This window comes from Typopeltis vanoorti, chromosome 20 (genome assembly GCF_054136105.1).
Source record: "Typopeltis vanoorti isolate ZY-2024b chromosome 20, IOZ_Tvanoo_1.0, whole genome shotgun sequence".
In the NCBI taxonomy this organism is placed as follows: domain Eukaryota; kingdom Metazoa; phylum Arthropoda; class Arachnida; order Uropygi; family Thelyphonidae; genus Typopeltis; species Typopeltis vanoorti.
The window spans coordinates 101,483,383-101,499,408 of record NC_143568.1 but is presented as its reverse complement, the minus strand read 5'-3'; the positions used below and the strand labels follow the sequence as shown (position 1 = coordinate 101,499,408).

The 16,026-nt window shown below is 35.8% G+C and overlaps 1 protein-coding gene across 1 annotated transcript in view; it reads left to right on the top strand.

The window, feature by feature from the left end:
- The window catches only part of LOC150095721 (bicaudal D-related protein homolog), a 155,139-nt gene that overhangs the window by 133,533 nt on the left and 5,580 nt on the right, over positions 1-16,026 (top strand). Inside the window, exons 9-10 of the mRNA XM_090410035.1 lie at positions 1,016-1,152; positions 9,724-9,844. Coding sequence (XP_090266161.1) covers positions 1,016-1,152; positions 9,724-9,844 — 258 coding nt within the window. The remainder of the gene's footprint in view (positions 1-1,015; positions 1,153-9,723; positions 9,845-16,026) is intronic.

The following is a 16,026-nucleotide window of genomic DNA, read 5'->3' as shown; positions in this document are numbered from 1 at the left end:
GGAGTGTAGTTTGTTAAAGTATGGAATGAATTTGAAAGATGGATGAAACTATCTAGAAGTAATAGATTGAATTGCACCAAAATCCATTGAAACAAATGGAAAGACTATTGCTTGAAGAAAGACTGAGCAACGAGCAGGAAAATGGAACAGGTGAGACTAAGGTGCTCATGAATGAAGAAGAGGTGTGTGAGATGAGAAAAGGAATACAAAATAGAAGGGTAATGGAATGAGTAGTGTATGTGGAGAAGTAGACAAACATAAGGAAATTTGATATAGGTAATGAACATATGTCTGTAGAAATGGCCAGCATAGGAATGGAATGGCTTGGGATACAAGGGAAATAATCAAGCCTGGAGAAAATATGGGATAAGTGGGAATGGATATAAACAGGCAGTGGTAGATGTGAAGAAACAAATACAAATATCTTGGTGGGAAATGGAAGTGTACAATGCTTAGGAGAATGGCAAGAGTAATAAGAGGGGGAAAATGATAATAGCAGGGGAATTATGCCCACACAAAAGGTGAAGATGCAAGGTGAAAACAGTGGCAGTGTTTTTTTTTTAAGGTATGGGGGTGCTTAAGGGTCAAAGCTGTATAACTGGGAGGAGACACCTCCACATAGCCTTTTCAACAAATTTGGGTGCATGAGACTGCCCCAAATTTGGGAAGCTTGCATCTTGAGAACTTCAGCCCAACAGCCAAGACAACCCAATATAGCCTGCTAGGGGGGCACCTTTAGGACTCTAGGAACAGCGTTAGTTTTCTCTCTTCTGTCTCATTTGCTTTTTGTAGTGCCTGCTTGCACATATCATAGTTGTATGCTCCCATGAAGATGGCAATGTGACATTGCCGAAATATAGGAAGCATTTATTAAAGTTTCTTTTAATTAATATTCCATTATACGTTGCAAATTCCTGAAGTAATTTAATAGTCATAATTTTTTGTTGAAAATACAAACATCATATTTTTAATCTTGAGCATTGCATATATTGTATTTAAATTGGTTTATTTTCAGTTAACCATTCAAGAAGCTGAACTTGCAGCTCTGAAAGAACAGAGGGATCAATTTAGGTTAGACATGGATAACAGTAATTTAGCAAAAGATGAAATTGTGAAGAAGGCTTGGGAAGTACGAGATCAGGCTGTAGCTAGGTAAGAGTTAAAACAGGAATTGTCACCTTGAATTACTTTTTAGCACAGTCGAATACTGTTATAATAATTTTTTTCATCTTATGTAAACATAGTTTTGGTGAATGATGCAAGCTTTTTTGCTTTTTTACAAAAAAGTAAAAAAATTTTGCTTTTTTGTATGTTGAAAACAGTTGCTTTAAGTATCTACCTACAATGTAAAGCATATTCTAAGGAGCATGCAGTACAGTAACGAGGATATGAAGCGCCTGTGGCAAGTGTCTAACTTGTGCCCCCCCTAACCCAAAAATGACAAAACTTTTGAAAAATTTAAATGTAACAAGTTAAATTTTACTAAATGCAATATGTTAAATACTTACTATTAACCCCATCAAAATGAATTGCAGTGTGTTGTAGAGTTTGTGTGTTTAAAGTGGCATATTGCCGAAATTTAGAAATATAATATAAAACAGCAGACTTTTATATCTATTTATTTATTTATTTTTTTATATTTTTTACGTTTTGCACTCCCCAAACCTAGTTGCGCCCATGCCGGGCACCTCTTTCGCCATGCCTCATTTATGACACTGGAAGCATGTGCACCATAACACAAAACATGTTGTAATGATCAACTTATTAGGTGTAAATTGCTTTTTATAAATTGATTTTTGAAGTCTTATCAGTAAGAAGATTGACAAATGGAGATACAGTATCATATCCACCACTCTCAAACCTCAAGTCCTTGTCATTATATGTTGACTCACATAACGATTACTTAACAACTGTATAAATTCTATTTTCTTCTCTCCATATGATTTGTCCCTCTTTCCACTCGTAGTTGTAGTCCCCATAATGATTATTCATTCTGCATTCCTTTGTGCTAATTTACTGATGTAACACTCTGGCCTATTGCAGCAGCAACAACAACAACACACACACACACACACTTATATATATATATATATAAAATCAAATGGCCTCAAATGAATTAACTTTTGGCCAAGTTGAACTAACCAATGTCAAACTCCTCTCTTATTCTGAATGCTACCAACAGTTATTATACAAACTGCACTACCCCTGAATTACTACGATGTATGTTATGGAGTAAATGGGTTTATTAAAAAAAAAATATGTTTGTACATGATATGTACATCCACAACTAAAAAATAGTAGATCATATGTTACTTAAGTATAAAGAGCTAATAAGCTTCATTTCGGCAATGAAAACATTACTTAAATTAAGGGGATATTAAATCCCACATAGTTTTAAAACCGAATAAGAAACTCAAAGATTGGAATCAGAGTTTCTTGCCGAATATAGTAAACTATAAAGTATTGGCGACACTAGCGTTAGCCAATGCAAGTGATCCTAGTACGTAGTACAATACCGGACGACTCGTTGCAAAGGTGGGGGAAGTTCAGATTGCTATTCTTAGGAATTTTCCATAATGTAAAAACACATTTCCTAGGAAATGTATGCTGTTATTACATTATGGAGGGAGGTCACTACCCAGACCGGTTTCAGCCTTTTTTGAGGCTTCATCAGTGAGTAGTATTAGTATTATTACTTATAGTATTATTACTTAGCTATTACTAATAGTATTAGCTCTTTATACTTAAGTATAAAGAGCTAATAAGCTAATGAAGCTTATTAGCTCTTTATACTTAAGTAACTTAATGGTTGCACCTGTTTGGAAAACTCGTTCGCAGAGTATATAAGTTCTTTTCGCTATATATTAGCTCTTTATACTTAAGTATAAAGAGCTAATAAGCTTCATTAGCTCTTTATACTTAAGTAACTTAATGGTTGCACCTGTTTGGAAAACTTGTTCGCAGAGTATATAAGTTCTTTTCGCTATACACTTTGGTATCAGGTCTAGCTACTCACTGATGAAGCCTCAAAAAAGGCTGAAACCGGTCTGGGTAGTGACCTCCCTCCATAATGTAATAACAGCATACATTTCCTAGGAAATGTGTTTTTACATTATGGAAAATACCTAAGAATAGCAATCTGAACTTCCCCCCACCTTTGCAACGAGTCGTCTGGTATTGTACTACGTACTAGGATCACTTGCATTGGGTAACGCTAGTGTCGCCGATACTTTATAGTTTACTATATTTGGCAAGAAACTCTCTGATTCCAATCTTTGAGTTTCTTATTCGGTTTTAAAACTATGTGGGATTTAATATCCCCTTAATTTAAGTAGATCATATGCTCGAAATGGGCACCTTGTCTTTTCAAGAGAGGATTCATAGCACTTGAAAGGTTCTGTCATCTTGGAGAACAAGGGTTAGGACATCTGCTGAACATAGCATGTAATTTTATCCCTTAGTTCATCAAGGTTTGACAGCAGGTCATGTTTGGGATATGTTGAAGGAATGGAATACCCATTCCTTCAACATACCCCAAACAAAAGCATCAAGCGATGTGAGATCAAAAGGATCTGAAGGGTATGGAAATTCTGTTAACCTCGAAATGAGCCTCCCAGGGAAATGTTCTGATAAATAGACTCTAGAACCATGTGAGTGATGTGTGACAGGTTGCTCCATCCTGTCGGAATACCTGTGCATGAAATGTTTTTGCTTGATACATCCTATGCAAATCCTGGGTGAACAGAACTAACACGTTCTTGATGTGGCATTTGCTATTCAGGGTCATGGTGACACCACCCTCTTCAATAAAGTAAGGCCCAATTATGCCATGGCTGGAAACTGCACACCATGTGGTGACATTCTCGCTGTGAAGAGGTTTCTTTTGGACAAATTAGGATCTTGAGAAATCAAAAACCTGTAGGTTCATCTGTTTACATGACTGTTTAGATGGAATTGTGCTTCTTCCAAGAACTAGATATTATGGAGAGAGGATGGATTTTCATAGACATTGGCCAGCATGCATGCATAGTATTGCATGCATGCATATCCTGCTGTGCAGAATAATCCGTTGCTGTTAAACACTGACCCACCTGAATGATGTATGAAAAGGCACTTAGCTCCTTAAGGATTCTCTATAGTGACTGCCTCTGGTATCCTAAGTTTTACCACTGTTTGGTGTTGACATTTTCAGAGACTGTAACATTTACTCCAGCACATGTCTGCGATTCTCATTTGTGTTAACAGTTTGTGGTCTCCCCGAATGCCCTTTGCATTTTGACAGAACACTCCCAGTATGTTGAAACCTCTCAATTAAAGCAATGATGATGCTATTGCTTGGGGCATGCTTACAGAAATGACGAACTGCTCACAATCATGTCGTAGGCATGGACCATTTGCTCTACCAACTCCCTGTGAATGAAAATAATGCACAACAATAAACATCTCCTTTTCCAATGTCAACATCATTGCTACAGCTAAATGCAATGGCATAGACTCTACATAAACTCTTCTGTTAATGTGCATGCAGTCAAATGGCATATCTCATAGTGCATGTGCTGAAGGGAAGTTGAAGTTCAGTACTCTTTTTTTGAACCATACTGTATTACAATTTCAGAATCTTTAGGAGCCACATTTGGCATCATTATCCCACTCACCTAATAGGATACTTGCATGCACGCTTGCCTGCATTCACTATCTCCCCCCCCCCCCCCAAATTCTCTAGTTTCCCTGGTTCTGCACTTCTTGCTGAACAATACTTTCTCAAGACACCTAACTTAGAATCCATTCATATACAAACCACCTTATGTCCTTTTGGTTATTGAACTCTTTTTCACACCATTCTCCTCTGCATAACCTATGAATTGATTCACTTGCAACTATGGCACTTCTTAGTATGCTATGGCAACAGGCTCACAATCTTTGTCTCATTCTTATTCTCTTTTACCAGTAACTCTTTTAAATCTTCTCTCATATAGCAAGTCATGTTCCAGATCATTTGTACTTACCAAAATAACCATCTTTCACTTTCACTCTGCATTCCTGAGCTTGAGTGTGACATGATTTTGTCACTTCTCAAGCAGTCCTCTTATGCAGTCTCCATAGAATCTCTATCCTCCTTTTGTTCTTTCATACTCTTTTTTTCTTCCCTCATATCTCACTTCATTTACTTCTTTGCCAAAGCACTTCTTATCTTGCATGTTACGCTAACCAGCCAAAAGGTTGCGGGTTTGAATCCCGCTGTGGGCATGGATGTTTGTGATTGTCTTTGGAAATACTAATGGTGGTCAGCGGTAGATAGCATTGGTGTAGTTGTGGTCAGTTGGTGGATTGAGTTGTGAAGACAGTTATAGAGCAGGTGCCCTCCCTCGATGAGTCTTTGGACTCGATGGAGGTGTCAAATAATAATAATGTTGTGCTCTGAATGATTCCACATAAACACACACTCTCTTGTTACCTTCCAGTCATTCTCTTTATTTTTCACCATCTCATTTTTGTTAGCATTTGTACCATGTGTAGTCTTGCTTACTTCCTCCACTTCACACAATCTCAACAACATTTGCATTTTTTCACCTTTTGCCATTTAACTCTGCTGTCAGTCCAGAGGTATCTGATGATGATAATAATAATAAAAAACTTTATTATCAGAGACCTCTAGAGAATCAAGGACTCATTCAGGTAGTTGACATTGGCACCAGCTGTCATACCTTTATAAACTCATTCATGCTCTTCTCTCACTGTTTTGTGAGAGAAAAATTAGCTCGCTTATGTCTTAACTTCACACAAACTCAACTTCCACAGATGCCATGTTGTCCTCTCCCCACCTTCCATATAACAACAACAAAAAAAAATTTCCATTAACTAGTATCCTATAACATCCTTTTAGAAGTTTATAGGCCTTGATCATATTATCTCTTTCTCCTGTTTACCAGTGTCTGCAGTCTATGTACTCTGTCTGTCCTGATGATCTGTATTCCATAATCCTGGTATCTTCTTTGTACTCTCTCAACTGTGGCATTCATTCCCTCAGAACCCAGAGACCAAAATCTGCACACAGATGCAGCTTTGATCCAAGTGCATTCATGTCATTGTCTTGTAAAGAGGCAAAATGACTTCCTTACATGTTCATTATCCTCAGTGTTGTATTTGCATTTTTTTTTCACCTTTCGAACTTCAACTTCTTATCCACCATAATCCCAAAATCCATAACATTGTCCATTTCTCCAAGTATAATTCCACTATTTTAACATACCATTGAAAATCTCATTATACCAAAGTGCATACTGTTACGCTTACTAACATTGAACTGCTAGCCATTATCATTTGTCCACAGTTACAGCCTGTTCATCATTCTGTAAGTGCTGCATATCAGCAGCAGCATCAATGATTGTCCTTGTTTGTCTTTGCACTGGAAGCAAATAAACATCTTCTCAGTATCATTGTTATAAACAATAATGGTTCAAGGATTGATCTCTGAAGTATGCTACTTGTCACCTTAAATCTGGTTGATTAAAATCCCTCCCCTTCCTCTCCACGTACCACTTTGCGATACCTATATATCAGCTACCTAAGTGAGTCTTTATTCCAATCCTACATCTTGCAATTTATCCAATGGCCTTTCATGTGGCATTCTGTCCAGCAGCTTAGTTAGGCTTTTAGTATCCTTGGCAAATGCACAGCTAAATGCCTTTTATAGCATGACCACTTTTGATAATTTGTAAAATATCTTACCACTGTCAACCTTGGCAACCTGTCCCAATGCCAAAGCAGTCCTACCCTTTCAAATGCTTTAGCAAAGTCACAATATCATAGTGTATCATCATAAAACATTATCATTATAAAATTATAGTTTTATAATGATATGACATGACCTCACTTTAGTAAAGCTGCCTCGTTTCTTACATAGTAATAAGGCCAGATAAAATCTGAGGGGGTTCTTTTGATAATACTTCTTTCTTCTAATACTAGAAGAAAGAATGATTATGGATGGATGATATTGTTTGAAAATGATTAGAATATCCACTGTCAGATGAAGTATTAAATGAGCAATTCTTAAACATAGAGTCTGGTCCTATTGATACCAAACACTGCATCTGTCCTCCAGAATGAGGCTTGCCCTCTCCATATAAGCAGTTTTAAATATGCATGTCTTTTCAAAGAAATTTATGAAGCTCTTTTATGCTAATTTGAATCCAAATAACTGACTGTTTCCCATTTTTTCCCCCTCCATTTGTATATTGCTTGTTTGTTTCGACACTCTGATATACTGCTACTTTCAGTATGAAATATTTTGCTCTCTTGATCATTATGCCTAGGTGCCTTGAAAGATTATTCTCATGAATGACATCATGCAGAGCTCAAATGCAATGAGGAAAGGAGGGAGAGGGAGTAGAAAGTATATAGAGAATTGCGTAAACTTGATGCTAATTTTGAGAGACTATTTGAGATAGCAACTGCCTTGATTGACTTATTTAACATGTGTTACACTGGACCAAGTTCCAAAAGAGCAGAAGGAGTAAAATTGTTCAGTTTTATAAAATAAGACTGAGGCTTTGAATTGTAAGAAAATCTGAGTTCTGATGTTGGAGAGGTTAGTGAGAGCCAAGATCCAGAATTGGGTTGATAATAGCATTCTCTTTGGACAGAATGGATTTGCTAAAGGAAAATAGTGTTTTAGCAATCTACTCACTCATTACAAGAAGACAATCTAAATATATGGTAGATATAGATTTTGCCAAGGTCTTTAATAGATTGCTCCATGACGAGCAGGTAATTCAATTGGAACTGATGGCGAGCAAAGTTGGATAATAGATTAGTGCATTGAATTGTCGATTAGCTGTCAGATGGGTATCAGTGAGTTGTATATAGGAGAGACATCCTGGAAGAGGCAAGTCAGTAGTTGTGTATACCCCCCAAGAGTCTGTTCTGGGTTCATTGCAGATATCGTTAACCTGTACGTTTTAATGATATCTGGGGAAGGTTGAATAGAGATGTGTAGTTGTATATTCAGGTTTGAAAAGGACTGAGGAATAGAATAGACCGTCTGGCTTCAAAAGAGTACCTGAATAGACTGGATAAGTGGGAATGCCAGTTCAGCATATCAAAGTGTAAAGTCTAATCAGGAAGTCAAGATGGGATGCAGAGTATACCATTTGGTGCAGATATCTTGGAGGCAGAGATAAGGGATCTGGGTGATGGATAAGGGCTTAAAATTTATGGATTACATTGTTTGCTAAAATTATGAGGATATAAGATTATGGCAATGGTGAAGAGAACCTTCATCGGTGGGGGGGGGAGAAGGTAATGATTTCCTTGTACAGGGCCTTGATCAGACCACATATCAATTACTGTGCATAGATTTGGTCACTGGGATTTCAACAGGATGAAGATATATTGGAAGGGGGTTCAGAATGGTTAACTAAGGTAGTTTCTGGAATGTTATGTATGAATACAGATTGAGAAAATGTAATTTACAAAGTCTAGTTGAATGAAAGGAGCAGGGCGGGGGATATGACTGAGATGAGTTTGTAAGGTTTTTTTCATAGCATGGGGAGGGGGGGGAGAACAAGAGGCCACCCTGGAAACCATACAAGGAGGGTCTGAGCAGGGAGTGGAGTAAGTTTTTTACATGAAGATTGATTGATAGGTGATTAGAATGCATTGCCTGAGAGTATTCAGATGGTGAATGAGTTTGCAGCATAGTTAAATAAGCTTTGTCTGATGGTAGTAGCTTCTGCAATGAGTCTTGATTCCAGGGAGGACTGATACCTTGCAGGATGCATTTCTAGATATTTGATGTTAATCTGTTAATCAGAATTAGTACTAATTCCTCCAAACTTCTAAATAAGACTTGCAGCAACCAATCAATTCACAGAACAAATTTTTGTTCCTCTTCATTTTCTTCTTTATATATGTATCCTAAAGTATTTAAATATATTATATTTAATACTAACAGGGTTCTTCTGAATTTTATGCTCATCCATGGCAACATTTGAAATGAAGCATGAATTTGGTGAAGTAATGGATATATTTTTATAAATTAAAACCCCTCACATAAGAAAAGGTATCTTTTATCTGAAGCAGCAGTTGTTTAAATTTAGATCTTATAGTGGCTATTATAAATGGGAATTGAAAGAATGAAGATGAATATCAAAGAAGTTTTCCTTTGAATAGTAAAGCTGTTTGTATTATAAATATAATTGGATTTTTCTACTTAAGAAAGAATTATTAGACTGATTTTCCTTTTTTCTTTAGCATATATCTTTATCATATTCCTAAAAAAAAAAAAAAAATAAAATAAAATAAAAAATATATATATATCAAATGGCAGTTTGCTGTGAAACATTCTAGAGATGGACAGTATGCTAATTCTTTATTTTAAAGAACTTGAAATTTGTGAATAAAAACAATCACTGTAAAAATATAAATATTTTATATTTGTAGAAAAAATATTCAGTTTCTCCTGAATTATGTTATAATTTTTTTCTGTCGTATGAGAGAAGGGATTTTGCTATGTATTCAAGATAATATGCAAGTATTACTGTGATAACTGATAGGTGCAGCTGCAATTTAAAAAAAAAAAAAATTTTGGTGCTTGCTTTTGGAACCCTGGTGTGTAGTATAGATTCTGTCACATTTCATCTTGACCTACCTCTTTAACAGATCTAAATTTTGTTGTGCTTGGATGTGATATAGCATTTTCATGTACATTTCTTTATTTTATAGGAAAAATGCTGTGGAAATTGAGTTGGCCAAAACCAGAATTGATGTAATGCACGTTAACAGTCAGTTGATGGAAGCAGTGCAGCAGAAAGTGGAATTATCGCAGCAACTTGAACAATGGCAGGTGTGTATCAGCCTTTCTTCTTATGAGAAAGATAAAACAGTATTCTTAAGTACTGTTCACTACTACTAGAAACCTTTAAGTGCTCTAATTATAAGAAATATTAAATATTTTTTTAATAAGAATCCTACACTTGAAAATTTAAGTTAGTGTAACAGATATATTGCTAGTTGAATGAAATCCCTCATAATGGATCTCTTAAAATGCATTTTTTTAGCCATATAATTTTTAAAATTGTACTTTTAAACTGTAATATTAAACATTACTACATGATCTTTAACTGTCATGAAGAAATGGAATTTTTTTTTCCTTTCCACCATTAGCTTATATAGCATGACCTCTCTTTTTTAAATGTTTTCATTTTAACTTGTTAATCATCAAATCTTTAATTCATAATAAATTTTTTATTTGATTTCTGCTTTTAGTACTTTATAATATAAGACTGTTCTTAAGAGAATGTCTTGTATGGACGGTTCAGACTTCTCAGAAGTTTGATTTTCTTCAGATTTCTCAGACCTACACAATTTTCATGAGACAGAGTTAGTTGAGTGGATAAGCAAGGGAAAGAGGTGACCAAGTAATAAAATGTAAGAATTGAAAGTTGATGAAATTGTAAAATAAAGAGTATGCACCATGAGATTAGATGATTGAAAATGGAGAGTGAATGATAATATTGTGAAAGGTGTAAAGGATGATTCAAGAGTAACACGATGGGGTTCCATCATTAGAAGAAACAAATAAGGGGACAAAAGTCTTGACAGTTATCAGCTGTAGCGAGGAAAAGGATATTTGAATGGTGAGAAGGTGAATGTTGACAGGATGAAAGACAGCATGGAAAGTGATCAGTGTGATGCCCATGTATGACACATAAGCAAAAAAAAAAAAAAATGAATATTTTGGAAGAGTTGTGTGGGAATGAAGACAGGATGAATTTGAGATGTGTAGGACATGCATGTCATAGATTACACTTGAATTGGTTTTAATGCTAGTCATCTGGAATGCTCTTGGAAAAATTGAAAGTGAAGAGATCTGAAGAAATAAGAGGGGATATGAATAAGCAGATAAGCAAGCGATATGAGATTGAAACGGCAGTTCTGAATGAACAAAAAGAAAAATGAGATCAGTGCACCTGCTCAGCTGGTAATTATCGTCTCCAGTGGGGGGGAATGACATATTTAGGTAGTGACACGCCACTTATGAAGACTTTGAGGAAAAGATGCATATGGAACTACAGGGTAGGTGATTATAGAAAGCTCTGGAGATGGTACGGGGCAACAGAATGAAATAAATTGGGCAGAAAGGAGGTGGATTATGAAGTATTTAACAGTATTTCAACATCTGAAAGCAGATGTTGATGTGCTGCTATAAAATGGGAGGTAATAAATAATCACATGAGGAATACAAGAGAAATCTAGGAAGATCTATACTTGGAAAAAAGAAAGCAATGTATACATTAGTGCATGGTCACTCAAGCCAAGAAAAATCATAAGGAATTCTTTTGATAGTTACTAGGAGTAAGAATGATCTATAGGTGGTAAAATCAGTAGTCAGAACATTTGCAGATGATATAGCTGAAGTATTTAACAAGTACTAACATTTACAAAGCTATTTATTAAACTTAGTGATAATGAGTTGATAGTGATGTTTTCTCCCTGTGCAGTACACCAGAGTGTACAGAGGATTTGAAATTGGAAGTGATCACAATTTAGTCTTAGGCAGGATAAAATTGAATTTCATATTGAAAAGAACATGTAAGAAAGTTTTAAAGTGAATAAAAGTTGAGCAGCTCTCAGATGTGAACTGTAGACTAAAATACACAAACATGATTGAAGAAAAAAATGAAAGAGTTTGAGAACAGGAATCAAACTTTGGAGATTCAGTGGCAAGCCCTGAAGAAAACATTGATTGATTCAGCCACAGAAGCATGTGATGAGGTTGTCTATAAGGATAGAAAAATCAGAACTCCACGGTGGATACAGGAAGTTAAAGAGGCAGTGAAAGAAAAGACGAAAGCATATTAAAAGTTGCTGGCAAATAAGTCAGCTTGTGTTCTTTGAGAATATAAAGAGAAATGTAAGAAAACTAAGCTGTATAAAACTAGCTAAACAAAAGTTATGGGAGGACTTTGGTAAAACATAGAAATATACCAAGAAGGTGGCAAGATATTCTGGAGGTTGTTGAAGAAGCTCAGAAATGGAGGAAAGAGTGCTGTAAAAGGAATTAGAGATGATAAAGGCAATATGAAAACTGGAGAAAAAGATATCCTTGATGTATGGTGTAATTACTTCGAAAATTTGTTAAACAAAACAATCGGTGATAGCACAGTGGTAAAAAAAAACACTCAACAGGCATGCAATCAGAAATACTTGAAGTAGAAAAAGCCATTGAAAACCTGAAATGTGGAAAGACAGAGAGAGAGTAGATGATATTCAACCAGAAATGTTCAAGTATGGAGGTATAAAAGTCTTGCATTGGATGCACTGTGTAGTTCAGAAGACCTGGACAGAGGGACGAATTCCAGATGATTGGAGTAGAGCTCTCATAGTGCCTATACATAAAAAGGTAAATAAAACTGAATGTGAGAATTACAGAGGTATTTCTCTATTGAGTGTTCCTGGTAAGATTTACGCAAGTATACTTGAGAAACAGTTGAGAAGGATTGTGGAAGAAACGTTTGGTGAAGAACAAGCTGGATTCAGGCCAAATAGAGGCTGTCAGGATCTGATTTTCACTTTACGACAGATAGTTGAGAAATCATGGGAATATAACAAAGATCTGTATTTGTTTTGTAGATCTGGAAAAGACATATGACAAGGTGCCAAGAGAGATGCTATTCGAAATGCTACAGTTATATGGTGTCAATGGGGCATTATATCAAGCAATACTTAGTCTTTATTTGAGTTGTAAGTCAGCAGTTAGAATTGAAGGAAATACAGAAAGGTAGTTTAATGTTAAATCTGATGTCAGACAAGGATGTACATTATCTCCTCTGTTATTCATTATCTATATGGATCACATTATGTCAAGTTCATCAAAATTCTGGCAAAGTGGTTAGCTTATCTGCTCTCCAGGAGGCTGTGGGTTCGAATCCAGCCGTGGGCATGAATGTTTGTGATTGTCTTTCTAAATACTAGTGGTGGTGGTGGTTGGCGGCAGACGGCGTTGGTGTAGTTGCAGTCAGTTGGTGAATTGAGTGGTGGAGACAGAGTTGTAGAGCAGGTGCCCTCCCTCGATGAGTCTTTGGACTCCCTGGAGGTGTCAAATAATAATAATAATAATCTTAGCTCTTTGCTTTATGCGGATGATGGTATACCAGTGGTGGCCCGTGAAGTTTTAAGTGGGGGTGCTGCCTATACAAAATAATTTTTTAAAAAATTATTTATTTCCTAATCAGTAACCTATTTATTAATAAATTGGTTACTAATTAGGAAAAAAGAATATTTTTAAAATTATTTTGTATAGGCAGCACCCCCACTTAAAACTTCACGGGCCGCCACTGTGTTATACTTCTAAATAAATCCACTACAAGTCTGCAAGATTCCCTGACTAAATTGAATAACTGTTGTAGTAGATATGGTATGAAGGTCAGCATTAAAAAGACAAAGACAATGAAAATAGGCAGAAACAATGAAAATATCAACTGCATTTTGAATGGAGAACCTATAGAAGAAGTAAAACATTTCAGCTACTCAGGCACGATTTTTAGTGAAGCTGGTAAATTAAATATAGAAATAGACAACAGAATCAGCAAAGCTGGTATGGTGGGAAGTCAACTGAATAAATTTATATGGAATAAGGGAGAAATTAGTCAAAACACTAAATTAGCTGTATACAAGACAGTAATATTCAAGCCAATTTTAGCTTATGGATCTGAGAGCTGGGTCAGAAGTAAAACAATTGACCAAAGACTAGAGACCACAGATATGAGAGTCTTGAGAAAGATTAGGGGCATGAACAGATGGCATCAATGGCAGTCTCATATTAAAAATGAGGATATTTGGAAAGAACTTGACATTGTCAGCATCCAGGAATGCCTTAGCAGAGTTAATCTCAGGTGGTATGGTCACTTAAACAGAATAGGAGAGGAAAGATTAGCAAAACAAGTTCTCTGCCAGGTTGGCAGGAAAAAGACCCAGAAGAAGGCCAAGATATAGGTGGATTGATATGGTAAAAAGTGCCTTAGAAGATAGAAATATAAGATCTGATAATGTTTCAGTCTGTTACCTGTCAAGACTGATTTGGAGAAAAATTGTAGATAGGAAGTTAGTAGTGATGTAATTTTTCATGTAGTACTATCATATCCTGTACACCCGTTGAGGGTATATATCAGGAATTTGATGATGTTGGTGATAATGAGGCATAAGGGTTTAATGATATCATTGCATGTTTTAGGGAAATCATCCATGGAGTTGGTGATACTCATTAATTTAACATGTGAGCTTTGAAACAAGGGAGGTCTCAGAAGTGTTGGAAAAAGAAGTACCACTGCAGCCCCACTGAAGGAGTGGTTGCCAGAGCCTAGAATCAGAATTTGATTGTGATAAAACTGTGAATGTTTTTGGGGATCAATATGGGTTTAAGAGATGTTTGCAATTTACTTGTGTTGTGGAATAGGGCAGCAGATGTCACTGTACATAAATTCCTCTCATTAGTTGTTGGATGTCCCACTTGGTTATACTATAAACTAAAGATGCCAAATTATATTCTTGGTTTAATCCTTTATCCAAATATAAGCAAACAAAGTTTGCACCTGAAGTATTTTCAGGACTGGGTAACTTGTATGTAGAGGCTGACTTCATGTCACTTGCCTTAGTATCCCATAATGCAAAGCACATATCCTTATGGACATGTATAATACTATGAATTATGGGAAGGGTCACTACCCAGTCTGGTTTTGACCTTTATTTAGGTCTCATCAGCAGGAGCCACACCCATATGTGATACCAAGGTTGAAGTAATGCAGAAGTCATATTTCCATATGCAAGTAGCCAAAAGGTGTCATACCTTATTATTAAAATACTCTAAATTAGAGATAGTTGTTGGAAGTTGGAAACTTTGCATCATATGCAAACTGAACATCCACACTTAAACCTCTCCTAACTGAGATAAGTTACAATATATTAGTTCTAAAAGAGATCCATATAGCTTGCAGTAGTTTTAATCAGGAAATTCACAAGGAATTTCCTCTTTTAGGCCACTGCTCTTCATATGCAACTTAATATTATCTATAAGATGGCTTTCATATCCAACTTGCTAATTAATTATCCAACTCCATTTGTCCACTTTAAATACCAGTTTGTGGTAATTACAATAAGCTTTTGCAAAATCTAGATATGTTACTGTCCTTGTCCAATGTCCAGTACATTTCTCTATGTTTAGGATATGTATATAAATTCTGAAATAGCCATCAGCTAGATTGGCAATACTTGTTTGCATGCAGTACATTTATCTGGTTACTTCTGAATATTTATTTTCTTGTTCTTTTACACTGATAGTGTGCTATAAAGAAGTGTGCTACAAATGATGCTAACTCTCATAGATTATTCTTGTGTTGTTAACACAGTTCTGAACCCTGACAAGCAAATCAAAATGCAATAGAATGTAACAGTTTGACATTCCATATCTAAGTGTCAGAATGTTTATGACCACTATCTTTTAAGTAATTTGTGTGTGGGGTGGAATTAGCAGTAGTACTTTAAATTATCCAATCACTTTGGGAAATAGCTTTCCTGGACAGTTAACATGAAGGTATTGAATATTTGAGTGATTAGTTATCTAAGAACATCAAAACTATAGAGAAGTGGTAATCCATTCCAGTTTCTTCCCTTGCCTTCATCAGACCAAATTTCTTAACTCAAAACTCAAGTTGGTTCATGTTTAATGATTTTGAGTTTTTACTTTTTTGATGTTTTAAAGTTTCTATAAAGTAAGGTCCATGCAAGTTTCCCCTTAAGCTTGCACTGCTAATAAGAAGCATTAATAATAGTGACTTGAACTTCATGTAGTGGTTTTGTATGCAGACTTGTATGAATCCTACCCACAAAAGACTAACACTGTTCTACACATATTACACTGGGTGGACTAAGTGAAAGATAATCCGGAAACAGATAAATCAAGGTCTCCTTATTGAGAGTGAAAATGCTGTCCACTTGAATAATCAGGTTGGCAGATTTTAATATGCTTCA